The sequence below is a fragment of the Nylanderia fulva genome, unplaced genomic scaffold, assembly GCF_048542155.1.
Source record: "Nylanderia fulva isolate GAGA-0341 unplaced genomic scaffold, ASM4854215v1 Scaffold68, whole genome shotgun sequence".
NCBI classification, from domain to species: Eukaryota; Metazoa; Arthropoda; class Insecta; order Hymenoptera; family Formicidae; genus Nylanderia; species Nylanderia fulva.
In genome coordinates, this window is record NW_028190786.1 from 170,073 (window position 1) to 187,084 (window position 17,012).

General features: G+C 30.2%; 1 protein-coding gene across 1 annotated transcript in view; it reads left to right on the forward strand.

Moving 5' to 3' along the window:
• IRSp53 (Insulin receptor substrate 53 kDa) overlaps positions 1-17,012 on the forward strand; it is a 130,237-nt gene that overhangs the window by 90,268 nt on the left and 22,957 nt on the right. The window contains exon 5 of the mRNA XM_085488341.1: positions 14,765-14,826. Within this exon, the coding sequence (XP_085344467.1) occupies positions 14,765-14,826 (62 nt within the window). The remainder of the gene's footprint in view (positions 1-14,764; positions 14,827-17,012) is intronic.

The following is a 17,012-nucleotide window of genomic DNA, read 5'->3' on the forward strand; positions in this document are numbered from 1 at the left end:
GCGATACGAGAAAATAAAAAATACACCAGTCAAAACAATTAGAGAAGTACACTTAAATTTGCTTAAAAAAATAGCCAAATTCAATCAGCTGTAATTTTTTTAAACATGAACGAAATTCAAATTTTAAAAGAGGATTTTGAAGCTTGAAATCTCTACTTTTGAAAGTTTACTACTTTTTTTGTTAATTTGGTAATTTTTACATGTACAAAACTATGAACTGAACAATAGAAATCTTTTTTGCGAACCCGCTACGTATATAAAAACAATTTATGAAATTTTTCAACTCTCTGGTGTAAAAACTTAAAGTTTTCTTAACAAAATCGTTTTTTAAAAATTTTTCTACGAGTTATTATTACTGAGTTATTGTCGATTGATGAAAAATGAGCATGTTGACTTTAATCGTTCATAACTCTGTTAAAAATCATCGTACTGCTATTTTAAAAAACGATTATGAAAGCTGAAACTTTGCTCTATCGAACGGAATAATTACCAAAATTTTTGCAAAAACATATAGCCTGGTTACAAATAAATGAAAATATCGTAAAAATTACCGACTTTTTCTTTCTTTATTTTGAATTAAAAAACAATTGTATAGTACAATTAAAAAAATTGTTCTCGTGTTTTTTTCTACTTTTGAGTATCCTGAATTTGGCAAAAAATCGGCGAATGGCTGTAAGATTTTTTCATAGTGGCCATTATGTTTTTATAGCAAGCAAGAAGTAAAATTGCTTAATTTTTCAGTAAAAAAATGGAATTTTTATATATTTTATATGTATACATATATTGTTCTTATACTTATTTATTTCGTAAGCTTGCACTTATAATAATGCTTCACAAGATTCTCTTGAATAAGAAATGTGCTCTTGAACTTGCACTTTTCTCTTTCGTTTCTCTTTCGGTATATATATATATATTATATATATATATATATATATTTATTTATTTGAAGAATTGGCGAGAGATCAGACTCCGAGTACCGTTGATCTCCGACATACTTCGTATCATCTCGAGAATAACGAAACAGGGAAATGTGGAAGAGAAGGGAGAAACGGCACGCGTCTACTTCATCTCTCTTCTTGACAGCTCTATCTTGCGAATATCTCCCCGAATCCACCTTGTGTGTCTCGCTCTCTTTTTCCCCACCCTTTAGTCAGCTCCCTTGACGCGAGTCGTTACTCTTTTCGAATACCGAAACCATCCCTGTGTGGCTCGATTTCACTGACTCCAAGCGCCGCCGCCGCCCGCCATCTTGCAACATATTTTGTATGTCCTTTGACGCGTGTCTTGATCAAAGGACGCGGAATCCCTCCTTCCTGCTTCTCGAGGAAGAAAGTACGAGGAACGAAGAGATTACGTGAGACTGCAATAATTCTATATAACGAGCAATTTAATTTCAACAAAAATCGATGACAATATACTAATATTTGCTGTTTGGGTATCTTTGCATCCTTGAAATTTTGAAGATACAACAGAATATTTAATATTCGGATGTATAGTATAAAAATATCAATAACTTTGAAATCTCGAAAAAAATACGACTTTTAGAAAATTAAATTTTATTCTTAATATCATAATATTTGTTTTTCCTCACAATACTGTTTTCCTCCGATATTTTTTCGTATCATTAAAACAGAGAATAATACGTTTAAAGTATTCAATTTAGATAGAATTCTATATAATTATTTTAATATGTATATATATTACATATAAAAATATATATAAATACAATAAACAAATTCTGTGTTAAAATAAATAATTGTACTGGATAAAGCGATTTTGCATCATCGAATTCAAGTCTCAATAAGTAAATTATATAAAATAATCAGTCAGAGGAAATACTACACATTATTTTACATGATATTTTCCAAATAATTTATTTATTGAGAATTTAATATTTTTACGAAATAAAATTGTTTAATTAAAATTATTATCATTCGTAACATTTTTTATCATAATAATTTTTTTGATACATTTTATAAATTTGGAGCCAATGTTCTTTATTAATCTGATTTCTTTGTTTCTCTTGATTTTGATAGCTCTTACTTTCTTAAAATATATCTTTTTGAAATCGATTTTTGTATTGCTTAGAAATGTTGCTTTTGTTTATTGTTTCTATATTAATTTTAGCGCGAGGATGCTTTATACATATATTTCTAGTGTTGCGCTTAGATAATTTAAAAATTAGCTAGATAAAGATGAGATAAAAATATGTAAATTTATCTTAGATAAGTTGAAGATGATTTTGTTTTAAATATATCTAGATAAAAGATAAAATTATATGGTGATTCATCTAAATAATTTCCAGATAATATTTTTAAGACCGCTCATGTAAACACAATTATAAAAAAAAATATAAATTATAAAAGGGTTATAAAATATATTTATATTTTTATTTATAAATTTTTATTGCTTATTGTTTTATTACTTAAACATCTTTATGTGCTATGACACTAAATGAAATTATCTGAACATTATTCTATATAATTTTATAAAGATAACACTTTTTTTATTTAAGATACAGCTGTAGATAAAACATATATTTTTATTATATTTTATTATATTATCTATATAAAGATAAGATGACACCAAAATTTCATCTAGATAATCATCTATATAATTTTATTTAGATAACAGCAAACACGGTATTTCTAACCATATCCTCTGCGTGATTTGGAAACATAACTGAGGAATAATTGGGGATGTCAGCGGTACGCGTAAAAAATTAAGACAAATTGAAGTACCCTCAATTTAGTCAGGAGTGGTTGCATTCCCTCAACCTTAACTGATTCGAGCATCTCGTTCTACGGAATTGAACGAGAGAAAGGAAGAGCGAGAAAGGGTGAAAGAAAGAGAAAAAGAGGAAGAAAGAGAGAGAGAGAGAGAGAGAGAGGAGGAATAGAACCCCCGAGGCGGAAGGAAGGGATTCCTTCGGATGAGGTTAGGGTTGGGTTAGGTTAGGTTAGGACAACATTCTGACCCGGCCCAGCAAGAAAGGCCAAGACAAACAGTTTTCAGCTGGCTCGGCCGTCTCGAACTAATTAACGTGGGATTTCGCCGTCGCGTGATCGAATTACATTACCGGTGGATTATTACTAGTTAAGAGACATTGTGCTAGATAATTCTGATGAGATGGGTTTGATGGTCCAAGCGGATAACAATTCGAAATAAAAATTCGATGCTTCAATGAAAATATAATAATTAAGGGGATGCCGGATGTCTGTTTTATCGATCAGATGATTATAGATTTTTCTGCACCGAAATCTTTTTATTGGTTTAATAAAATAATAAATGCTTTTCCACAATTAAAACACGTACAGAAACAAAGTGGGAACCTACTGATTTTATGTTAAAAACAAGAAAAAATTTTAAAACTAAAATTTCTTTATCGACTTCGTCGTCAGGTCGAAAAAAATAATTGTTTAATATAAAAGTTCTGCTGTTTGTACGTACAAAATAAGATAGGTTCCGACTAGAAATTGAATGAAGAAGTATTAGTATATTTTTAGATATAAGTTTTAAAGCCTAATAAATAAGAAAACGGTGCAGAAAATTTTTGCGCATATGTGTTGTATACGTGCATATGTTTAGACATGTGTGGTGCTAACCTATCATGTGTATATGTGTATACGTACATATGTTTAGATATGTGTGGTGCTAATCTATCGGAGTTCGGCTGTCTCTCCGGCATCCCCTTAATACTTTTCGAGATTCTAGGAGAGTCAAAAGATTTTTAAAAAATCTAAACTTTTTCCAAAAAATATTCTTACAATTCTTTAATTTTTTTTTAAAATGCTTCTATTTTTTCTCAAATTATTTTTTGCTTTTTTTTAATCTTTATGTCTTAGTTAAAGGACATTATGTTAGATAATTTTGATGAGATGGGTTCAATGCTCGAAGCAGATAACGATTTGAAATAAAAATTCGATGCTTCAATGAAAATAAAATAATTAATACGCGTCGAGATTTTAGGAGAGTCAAAAATGAAAAAAATCTAAATTTTTCCAAAAAATATTTTTTGAATTCTTTAATTTCTTCAGAATGCTCCCATTTCTTTATCGAGTTACTTTTTTCTTTTTTTTTAATCTTTGTATCGTTAACAAATTTTTATTTAAATTCCATCTTTTTGTGTTCTTAAATCTTTATTAAATATATTTTACTCGTCTTTACGTCGATAAAATTTATTTCAGAATCGTTTTGTATTCTTTTTACAATATTCTGCCATTTTGCAGCAGTAATGTCGTATCACGTGAACAGGAGCGGACGGGGAAATTATGGCGCACTTCCGAATAGGCGAAATTTATTGCCTGCATATAGACGGCCATAAGCGCGTTACGATCGTGAAGTATTTCAGAAACTAGTTCCGCCGGAAACGACGTTCGAATCCAATTTTTCTAAATCAAATGAGTATTATCGCAAAACGTTTCGTGATATTCGCAAATTCTCGATATTTTGGAATATATATATAATGGTTATATGGGTACGAATATTGAATATGTAATATCTGTGAACTGCTTTTTACAAATATTATTTAACGTGTGAATTGCGAAAAGAATATTTTGAATGTATTGACTGAACGAGGTGCAACAATTGATATTTTATAGCTTACAAACAACTGAGCGATATCGAATTTTATCATCAGAGAGTGATATTATTAATTTACGGTTAAAAATTGTTTTAAACAAAAGTGTTTCTTATTGATTTTTGAGTGCCGCAAACCAAATTTCGCTATCACGTCAAATTTAAAAAACAATTGAGGTTTAATGTGTAAAAAATGTTTTTTTTTTGCGATATTAAAAATTTTTTTGCAAAAATGGTTAGTGTTATCTGGGAAGTTTGATTAAATATTATGAATGTATTATTCATCCCCTATAAAATGCATATTTTTATTTTAACATCTTACTTTTCAGTCACGTTATGAAAGATTAAAGCTGGGAACTACTTGTCATATGGAGATGCTCCTGAGAAAAAAAGGTCCTTTTTTTACGAAATTGTGATTTTACCATTATTTTTCTCTCGGGAGGCAAATAAAAAATGAGATTTAATAAGCAAAAAAAAGTCTTTTTTTGCTTATTAAATCTCAATTATTTCAAAAACGTGCTGGTAAAAATTGGCTTGTGACATCGTTTTAAACATTCAAAGATTTATTTTAAAAATATCATATTTGATTTAAAATAATAAAAAAAATATTTTTCGTAACTTTTTCTAATTTGCAACTAATATGTCTCTCAATTAATTAAGCACTTATTTTATTTATGATGTCAACATTTAACGCTAAAAATCAAAATACTGAGTCTTTGTACGCGGAAAAGTTAAAATTAAACCTTGCCTCAACACTCGGAGTTTCCGTAACTTGGATTCAATCGACGCATCGGGATGATAAATTATCGAATCGTGCCGTTTTGCAGGAATAAGCGGATTTGCATAAATCGATGCAAATCACAAATAACGTACAGCGTTCTATTTGTAAATTGTGGATGTGGAATCGAGACGCGTGTGGAATAATAAGATTCCGTTGTCGTTTCAACTTTTTTTTTTTTTACGCGTTAACGTTGGCTGCTGTTAATTATCAGCATACGCCGTACGAGGATAATCCGGTGCGATTTAATCCGCTTTTAATCGTAACACAGGATACGCGCTAAGCATCGATTCGCGTTTGTTGTTATTTCGAAAATGTATCGACCGCAAGATAGAAAGGCCGTTCTTTATTAGTTGCGGGTACGATTAATAACAATAACATTGTTTAACGCAATCGATAAACAAATCGGTGTAAAGTGCCGAAAAGAGATGACAATTAAGCGGCATGATTCAATCTCCCCGCGTAATAATCGAAAGTTAATTAATTTCATTATCTCAGTTACGCCCCGGTTTCCACCAATTAACTGCTCCATGCCAATAAAACCGCGAATGAAAATATATAATGTTCGAAATAGATATGTATATCACAGAAATACATAGTTGTGTCAAATCAAACATTCTTCTATTTTCACAATTATCTATATTAATTTTATCTGGTTTTGGTAATTTCTCTTAATTAATTCGTCGATCGATTAATAATTGAAATAATTTCATTATTATCATTCAGCTAAATTATTTTATCATCATTTTTATAAGGAATTTTAAATAATTTAATACATTTTAAATATTTAATATAATTTAAATAATTATTTTATTTTTAATAATAAATTATTATTATTATTTATAATTGCGATAAGATATTAATAGCGAATCTTGTACGTTTTTTTAATCGTAAATTGATAATTATAAAATGAAAACTTCAACTTTATCTCTAACAAGAGTACAATCATTTTGACGTCTAATGACGTTATTGAATATCATAATGACGTCATTTTGACGTTTAATGACGTCAGCTTGCTACTTGGAACATGTACAAATGTCAAACACTCTTTCTGGTGAAAAATGTTAATAATTTATTTAAAGGCATATCGACACTTTTGAGTTAGTGATATACAGGGTGTCCGGTAATTAACGGACCAATGATTAAGGGCGGATTCTCTGGCCAATTTGAAGACGATTTTTTCTCAGCAAAAATGTTGAGAAGTCAATAATTTTCGAGTTATAAGCGATTGAAAAAAATGGGTTTTTTGAAAACTAAACGTTTTGGAGTTAAAAGTCTAATATAATTACATTCTTCAGTTAATTTCAGGTAGAGTTTACTATAATAAAATTGACCTTTTTCGACATTTTCGCTGAGGAAAAATCGTTCCCAAATTGACCAAAGAATCCATTTGTAATCGTTAATTACCGGACACCCTGTATATACTTTTGGGAAAATCGAATTTGTATAAATCGGCCGGAAAAATACTGTCTAGTTGTAAATCCGACTCGATAAGCCCCGACGAAATCGAAAACAACTTCTGTTTACATTCCCTCGAATCAATATTAGCATCCGCAACTCCAAAACGAATCCCTGCAAAATTGTACATTCCGTTTGACTCGGCAAGATTGAACCTAACCTAATCTAACCTATATATATATAACCTCTGACTGATTTGTACGCTGCTTATTGCACTCTCTCATCCCCGATACGTGGTTTTTAGCGTTTTAAATATATCCAAATGTACCATCGACACACGCAATAGGGAGAAGTCTGTTTGGGGTGGAGGGATTAATGAGAGAGACTGTAATAAGCCCGGATTTGTCAACAGTGGTACGGGGATGTAAAAACCGCAAATTTTAAATTTTGCAGATTTAAACATGGGAAAAAATTTGAAAATGCTGAGGACATTATTTTTTGTTATTAAAATTCGAAATTCTCGGGCGCTTTAAAGTCTTGAATCTGTGGAAATAAAATATATAATTATTATAAAATAGAAATCTAGTAATATCGCACGATGATAGATGAGGATGATCTTTTTTTGGTGGTTAAATTAAAAAAATTTTTTACTTATTTCTTTTTATAGAAATATTAATTATTACTTCTCTAGTTGTACAAGTATCATTATAGTTATAGTTGTACTATAATATATTCAGTATACAAGCTAATATTTTTTTAACTGATAGTTTTAAATAAAATTAGCAATTTAATAATCATTAACAATCAGTGTTTGCTGTTATCTAAATAAAATTATATAGATGATCATCTAGATGAAATTTTGACGCCATATCATCTTTATATAGCTAATAAAAATGTGTATTATTTATATCTGCATCTTAAATTAGAGAAAAAGTGTTATCTATACTAAATTATGTAGAATAATATTCAGATAATTTGGTTTAGAGTCATAGCACGTAAAAATACTTAAGTATTAGTAGAACTTGAGCATTAAACAATAAAAACTTAAATAAATAGAAGAATGAATATATTTTTATATCTCTTATAATTTACATTATTTTTATAATTATGTTTATAAGAGGTCTTAAAAATAATATTTTCTGAAAGTTATCTTCTAGATGAATTACTATATAATTTTATCTTTTATTTAGATATATTTATAACAAAATCATTTTTATTTTATCTAAGATGAATTTACATATTTTCATTTTTATCTAGATATATATTTAAAACGAAATCATCTTTATCTTATCTAAGATAAATTTAAATATTTTTATCTCATTTCTTTATCTAACTAATTTTGAAATTATCTAAGCGCAACACGGATAACAGTATTTTGAGAATCTTCTTTTCTTCTCCGAATGAATATTTAAAGTTCTACGAAGAGCAACGTCTAATAAGGGCGTTTTCGTTTTGAAAAGACTTTCGCACATTCTCATACATGTATGTGCATGTACATACTAACACACCCTTCCATACAAGAGAGAGAGAGGGAGAAAGCTTCCGTAGTTATTCCAAGCGTAGCTGGCTCCCGTTTACACTTGTAACGCGAGGCTTCCCATTGTGTAACAAGAGAGAAATTTCGCACGACAAGCACACGAGTCCCGTTTCGCCCTATCATAGTCGGTCGGATGCATTAACGCTGAGATTGAAGAGCGGCGAAAGGGGCTCGGTCTCACCCTTATACACGTCGTTTCATATCGAACGGGGTTGTAAATGGTTCGCTTTAATGCGATCGCGTTACACGCGACAAGAGAACTCGTTGAGATGTTCTTCGGTTACTATCTAAGATGCATATCGTATTATCTTACTATCTTCAATTACTCAGGCTTTCTACTTCACAATCCTTATTCCAGTTTTTGATGCCAATCTGCGGTAACGATGTGTACGGGTATTGAATAAATTTTGGATATTTTTATTCTCAGATTAAGGGGATGCCGGATGTCTGTTTTATCGATAAGATGGTAATAAATTTTTCTGCACCGAAATCTTTTCATTGGTTTAATAAAATAATAAATGCTTTTCCACAATTAAAACACGTACAGAAACAAAATGGGAACCTACTGATTTTATGTTAAAAACAAGAAAAAATTTAAAAACTAAAATTTCTTTACCGACTTCTGTCGTCAGGTCGAAAAAATAATTGTTTAATATAAAAGTTTTGCTGTTTGTACGTACAAAATAAGATAGGTTCCGACTAGAAATTGAATGAAGAAGTATTAGTATATTTTTAGATATAAGTTTAAAAGCCTAATAAATAAGAAAACGGTGCAGAAAATTTTCACGCATATGTGTTGTATACGTGCATATGTTTAGACATATGTGGTGCTAACCTATCATGTGTATATGTGTATACATGCATAGGTTTAGATATGTGTGGTGCTAACCTATCGGAGTTCGGCCGTCTCTCCGGCATCCCGTTAAGATCCAATCAATTTTCCTAGGAAACAAGGGAGACTATTTGCCTTGCAATAATTTTGCAAACTTTATTAATTATTTTATTTATTACTTTACTTATTTATTTTCTAATTATTTAATTTTTTAATTTATTAATTTATTAATTTTTACTATTTAATCATAGTTTTTCTAGTCAATAATTCTGAGAAAATAAAGATAACTATTTTTCGTGTTTTAAATGCTTATATTTTATATAAACCTTATTTAATTTACTTTTTGCAAGTTTTATTTTATCTGAAAAAAAAAAAAAAACATTCAGCGGCGTTTTTTGTAATAATTTAATATGGAAATAAAAAGATATAATATTTCCCTAACAAAAAGACATCCTCTCTAGTAACAATTTTGCTTATTTACTTCTTTGCTTTTTTTATGCAAATTTTCTTCAGTCATCTCATCGCGATATATTTGAATACCGTGTATTTTCTATCGCGAGATGCGCGTTGCTCGGCATCTCGTGTCGCAGAGGGTTGGAGGATATAGATAGGTATACGACGAGATGTAACGAGGCGTAACTACGCTCGGGGGCTTTAGGCTTTTCCCCCCACCTCTTTCCACAACCCCCATAAGCGTGCGGCTTCGGCTAATGCTCGTCGCATAGAGGTTTAAGCAGAAACAACGGATCCAAATCCTCCGAGGGGATGGTCCATGGATAAAGTCACGCGGAAAGCCTCGAACGTGTGATACTCCCGTATTGGAATCGTGGAGTACTTTTTTATTTTATAGAAAAATTTTTTTTAATATCTCTATGACACATTTTATAGAAATCGAAATAATTACAAATTCTTAATCGGATATGAAAATAGCGTTTGTAAATTGTTTGTATTTTTTAAGGTCAGAGATTATAGGTTAGGTTTTTCTTTATTTTTTAGATTAGATTTCTCCATATGTAAGTTCGAGATTAATTTATATATGGAACTTAGTAATCTTAAACCAAGAGATACAGTTTCGAAGAATTAATTTTTCGCGCTTGGGCTCTTTGGCCGATTTAAAATATCATACTTTATTTTTAGATTAGATTATGTTAGATTTTTTCTGTATTTTTTTAGGTTAGATTAGGCTAAGTTTTTTTTATAACAAAAACATCTCTACGTGATTATCGTAAAAATTAAAGTAAATGATAAATCCTTACATTTTTTAAATTAGATTCGATTATTTATAAAAACTTATAAATAAAAGTATAAATATATTTTTATATCCCTTTTATAATTTACATTTTTTATAGCAGTAGCTATATAAGCGTTTTTCAAAATATTATCTGGAAATTATCTAGATAAATTGCTATATAATTTTATCTTTTATCTAGATATATTTATAACAAAATCATCTTCATCTTACTTAAGATGAATTTACATATTTTCATCTTTTACCTAGATATATTTAAAACGCAATCATCTTTATCTTATTTAAGATAAATTTAAATATTTTTATCTCATCTTTATCTAGCTAATTTTGAAATTATCTAAGCACAACACTGATAACAGTATTTTATTGAGAATTTTCTTTTTTACTCTTACAATTTTTGAGGTCAAGGTAAATTAGATTATTGAAGTTTGGTTATTTGAAGTTGACATTAGGATTTTAAATTAGGTTACTTAGGTCCGTACAATACGTCGCAGTCAGATGTCGAAACGTAAGCGATGGTCCAATGAGAAAATTTCTTTTTCGAAAACAAAATTTCCTCATTCCTTACAATCGCTTACGTTCCGACATCCGACTGCGACATACGACGTATTATAGAACCGGCCTCATTGGACAATCGCTTACGTTCCGACATCCGACTGCGACTTACGACGTATTGTAGAACGGGCATTAAGGGGATGCCGCGGATGTCTGTTTTATCGATCAGATGATTATAAATTTTTCTGCACCGAAATCTTTTTATTGATTTAATAAAATAATAAATGCTTTTCCATAATTAAAACATGTACAGAAACAAAGTGGGAACCTACTGATTTTATGTTAAAAACAAGAAAAAATTTTAAAACTAAAATTTCTTTATCGACTTTGTCGTCAAGTCGAAAAAAATAATTGTTTAATATAAAAGTTCTGCTGTTTGTACGTACAAAATAAGATAGGTTCCGACTAGAAATTGAATAAAGAAGTATTAGTATATTTTTAGATATAAGTTTAAAAGCCTAATAAATAAGAAAACGGTGCAGAAAACTTTTACGCATATGTGTTGTATACGTGCATATGTTTAGACATGTGTGGTGCTAACCTATCATGTGTATATGTGTATACGTGCATAGGTTTACATATGTGTGGTGCTAACCTATCGTAGTTCGGCCGTCTCTCCGGCATCCCCTTAAGGATATGACATTTACGAACCTATGAATTTGAGAATCCGTTCCATAATTCGAAAAATTCTATAAATTTCAAGATTTATCGAGATTCTGAGAAAAGATTTTTCTCCACTGTTTGCAATCTATGAAAAAATTTGGGAATCAGCAGCGCACCGAAAATCTGTGGATCCGACATTTATATTCCGCAAATTCCGAGCGTGAATGTGTAAAGCTTTTCCGCGGCGGTATATATCTTCTTTCTGGACTACCCTATATATCCGGACACGGCGTATGTATAAACGGGGACTTCCCCGGGCTCGGAGTTTCTCGCGTGGCAGAGGATTACGATATTGTACGGTTGAGATACGACAGGCGCACCCTTTGTCTACCGTTGTCTACTATCTTTAGCCTTTCATTTAAGAACCAGGTAATAGCTGTCACTGCAGCTGCACGTGACCTCGTCGTTCGTTTCCGTCCGCCGCGCCGGAGGCAAAGTGGAAAAGATAGAGAAATTCTAGCTTGCGCAGATACTGAAATTCCGTCGGACACCATCGGCTATCAAAAATTTATGCTCTCCGAGATCGGGTTTAAAACAAATGCAAAATTTAGAGTGGAAGTGTCGATAAAATTTCTGGAATGGAATAAAAATTTCCCTCGAGAGAGAGAATAATAGCGTGAAAATATATTATTATATTATATTTATTTATTATTAATTAGGTACAGTCTCTAATAGTATAACATATCCGAAAGATATTCAGAGTATATTCAGAGAATATCCAGAGGATATTCGAACATCTTTAGGATGTTCTTCGAGTGATTTCGGGATATGTGTGTGCTGTTAGGGGTGTTGTGCTTAGATGATTTAAAAATTAGCTAGATAAACATGAGATGAAAATATGTAAATTTATTTTAGATAGGATAAAGATGTTTTGATTTAAATATATTTAAATAAAAGATAAAGTTATAACTTTTAGATAATATTAATTTTAAGACCGCTTATGTAAACACAGTTATAAAAACATGTAAATTATAGAAGGGATATAAAAATATATTATTTTTTTCATTTTTAAATTTCTCTTGCTTACTGCTAAAGTTCTGTTACTTAATAATAATATTTAAATATTTTGATGTGTTATGACTCTAAACCAATAATTCTGCGATCTGCATATTATTTTAAATAATTTAATAAAAAAAAACATTTTTTTCATTTATATAAGATACACGGATATAGATAATTCATATTTTATTATCTATATAAAGATAAGATGATGCCAAAGCTTTATCGCTAGGTGATCATCTATATAATTTTATTTAGATAACGGTAAACCTTGGTTAGGTATAGGTAATAAAGTACGATACTCGTAATGGGGGATGCAGCCCCTACATTCGGATATATTTAAAGGAACGCAGGAAAAACGCATAAAAATATGGCGTTTCCGCGCTCGTATTTCTGAACAACGGCACGCGTTACGTCCAAATGACTAATACATCCGCCAAAGGTATATATATTCGAGATGTCAGGTTCTCGTTCGATAAAATGTAAAATTCGCGGCACACGCGGGAGCAAAAATCGCGCTTCCGCGGAATAGAGGAGAAATATACAAGATATACCGAGGTAGCTCTCGACAGTACCTATCCGCCGTCACGTGCGTTATCGCGTAGGCGATATTTGTCGCACGTGACCTAGGAGCCGTAGTCTCGTCGTCTCGCCAATATCTTTTCACGCTACATCAAGGCGCGGGCTCTTTCCGTAACTGCGGAAATCATGCAAACGTATGGAAAATTTATACGCGCTATACTTCTTTTTTCATCTATATGTAAGAAAGAAGCCATGTTAAAAATACAAGAAGGAAAAATATTATTTAACGTATATAACATTTAATATATATACAGAGTGATTTTAAATAAGTGCGAGAAACTTTAAAAAGTGATTCTTTGTCAGAGATTTAAATGGGGTTTTTATATGAACATATATACTCCTCCCTATATCTCACTCTAAGGAAAAATTAGGTTTTTAATTTTTTTTTATCAAATTTTAGACCGATTAAAAAAATATAATTTAATGGATATTTTCTACTAGTGAGAACGATTTTTTAAAATATTTTTTAATCCTCCATAACGTTATAAGGGGATGAAACTAACAATCCCTATTCAATTTTTTATTAGAACTTTCTAACAGACCAAAATGTGATTATCTAAAAATATGCGTTGAAAGCTTGTTTCCTTTAGAAATGTTTTTATTTGTTTCGTTTTTTTTTTGTAAAATTTATAGTTTTCAAGAAAAAAAATTAAAAACCTCAGGGAAAGATATAAGAGTTTAATTTACGAGAATCATATATCCTAAAGTTTTTCACACTTATTTAGAAACTCTGTAATACATATATTGTATATTTTTTTACATAAAATGTTGTGTTATTAAAAATTATTTATAATAGCTTTATAGATAATTTTAAAGAAATACGTTTACAAAATTTTTGTATAATTTTTTATATATGAAAATAAGTAAAGTATGAAATAAAAGAGGCAATCTTTAATTTTTATAAATTAAAGTCGCTTAAAAAATTTAATAATTAAAAATATATTCACTGTAAATTACAATTATTGTGATTTTTCATAAAGTACAGATAAATTTTACAGCTTCCCTTTATATTGTGTTAATTTAAATCTACAATAAATATTTTGTACGTATACTTATAATTACTCAGATCCCAATATCTATTTTCAATTCAGGAGGCTTGTGCACAGATATACCCATGATTTAGCGCAAAACACTAGTGTGTTTCTTGATATGCATTTTTGTATAAGTATTTGCTTTCATCGATCTTCGTCCAAGTTTATGCCAACACCTCGCTCAGGAGAAGAGAGAAATCAATTTGAGTGTAGAGGATTGAAAGAGAGAGGGAGAGACACGGGAAACGTTTCCATGGGAAAAGTTTCCTCTCTCCGTAAAAACTTTGTTTTTGCGGCGAGCTTTCCGCGAGCTTTCGGTAGGAAAGTCACTCGAGGCGGGTAACCGCAAGCATCGTAACGCAACGCTTTAAGCTATCATGGCTTCTCGCATCCCCGCTTATTCTCGTTCTCCACTTTTACTCCCTCGCTCTGGATTAAAGTATCGGCGACGCCAAACCGCGTCTGAATAATTCAGGACGAAAGTTTCGGTCGTTCGATCCCGCGAGAGGAGTCCTACGAAAACGATCGAGGACTGATCGAGGCCTGCTTTTTTATGTTGCAGGTTTCGCGCTGATGAGAATCGTCGAGGTATACAAGGAGATCCAGGATCAGGAGATGAACATCGTAAGTATATGTATATATATATATTAATAGTCATATAACAATAGAAAGACATATTTTTTTTAATGAGACATTTTTATTATAAATATAGAATTAATATATTTTAAATATATAAAAAGACTGGCATTTTAGAAAACAATATTTCGAACAAAAGTTGTTTTTTTTTAGGAAGAAAAATGTTGATAAGCTTGAACTTTAACTAAAATAATTTTTTTTTTTAGATTGTTTTAATTAAGTTAATATTTTTAAATGAAATCATGCAAATTTTTTATGTAAATTGATTTCTTGTAATATTTATTGACATAAAAAATTATAAGAGTAGGATGACCAATAAAGAAAGAGAGTTTTCGAGATATTTTATATTTTACTTCGACATATTAACTTATAAACTATCACGTAAAATATTCATTTTATAATACACAAAATAATGAGAAGTATCAATTATTGATACAAATAAGAAATTTGAGTTATGTAAAAAAAATAAATAATTTGCAACTAGTAGAAATATTTTCATTAATAGATGTCTATATACATGTATAACAAGAAAAATTTGATTTATATTTTATTTTTATTGTCTTTAACATCTCTTCAGTGGTGAATTAATATTTTAGAGTCTTATAATCATTTTTTATTACAACATAATAATTTAAATAATATTTTTATTTATCAGGATTTTCTTTACATTCTTTATACAATTTTATCGCGATCGAATAATATTTCGAGACATTTCGTAATGCAGCTAAGAAGAGGCGCATTGTGCGTCTGTCTCCCTCATTTTTTCCGTCTGTCTTTCATCCTGGCGCCGTCCATTTCCGGGGATTACGTCAGACAGTCGCGTCTGCCAAGATTCGTAAAGATGTCCTTTTCGCCATCGTGCCAAGCCTATGTATTGAAAGCATCTCGCATTTCTTTGTTTATCTGTATAAAGTGGATCGCGAAAAACATATTACAATGAAAAAAGAGAAAAGTAATTTCTTGTGCAAGAAATAAATCGAAAACATAAAATAAAACTTTTATTTTTCGTACGAAGCTTTAATTTCAAGAAAGTTAACTTCATAAATTGGAAAATTAATAATATATTTGCGCTCGCTTAAGTTTCAATAATCTTATGTTATTGAATTTATTTCAACAAGCTCTAGTAAATTATTTTTATTCAAGTTTAAAAGAAATATGTTAATAATTTAAAAAATTGTAAACTTTATATTTTTTCAAAGCATTGTATGAATAAATTTTAGTTTACATTTTCAACTTTTGCATGAGAATTCATCTTTTCTTATTATACATATATTTTAGCCCATCTTATATTCACAAAGAATAAATTGAATTTTTATATTGTGTTTCACATTGCTTGAAATATACATATAGATATCTGGAGAGAAATTAATTAAATAAAAAAATTAGACAAAAAAGTAATTAATAAAATTTATAATAAATGAATAATAGTTTATAACAAATATAATAAATAATTATTAATCAAATAACACGTTTATCGTCACCAAGTATATACATTATTAATTATAAATTTAATATAGATTATTAAAACTATTTCCTATATATATATATATATATATATATATATATATATATATATATATATATATATATAATTTATTATTTTGTAACAACCTGAGAAAATTTTATTTTCTTACAGAAAAATAATGTAAACTTTTCCTCATTCTCTTTTTGTCTTTTTGTCCTCTCATTGTCGATCTTACGACACCCTATAGAACGATATACAGAAGTCCGCGAGAATCCCTTTGATCCTGCGACTCGCCGTCGCTTGGCTCAGGGGCGACATTATACCCCCGCAGGCGTTTCGTTTGAGCATAGAATCTCGTTGCGGCCATAACGACATGTAGTTATTACGACTTCCCAGCCCCCAGCCCCTCCCTCTCGGACATACCGTCGTTGCATTTTGTAATTTCATTCCGAGAGAGGGTCGCGACCTCTCTTCGCAAAAATATTTCTTCACAGCGACCTAACATAATATAACCTTTCTCTAACCTAACCTAACCTAAGCCCAGCTGTACCTTTTAATCCTCATCTAATCCGAAACTAGGAACGCTTCTTTTCTGCCATGGCAATTAAGTAACATTAAGTTTACTGTTGCTTTTTTCCTACGTCAAAGCACAGGCAAGACTTAATTAGTTCTTTTGCACTATATCTTTTTGCGATTTGCAATTTAACAG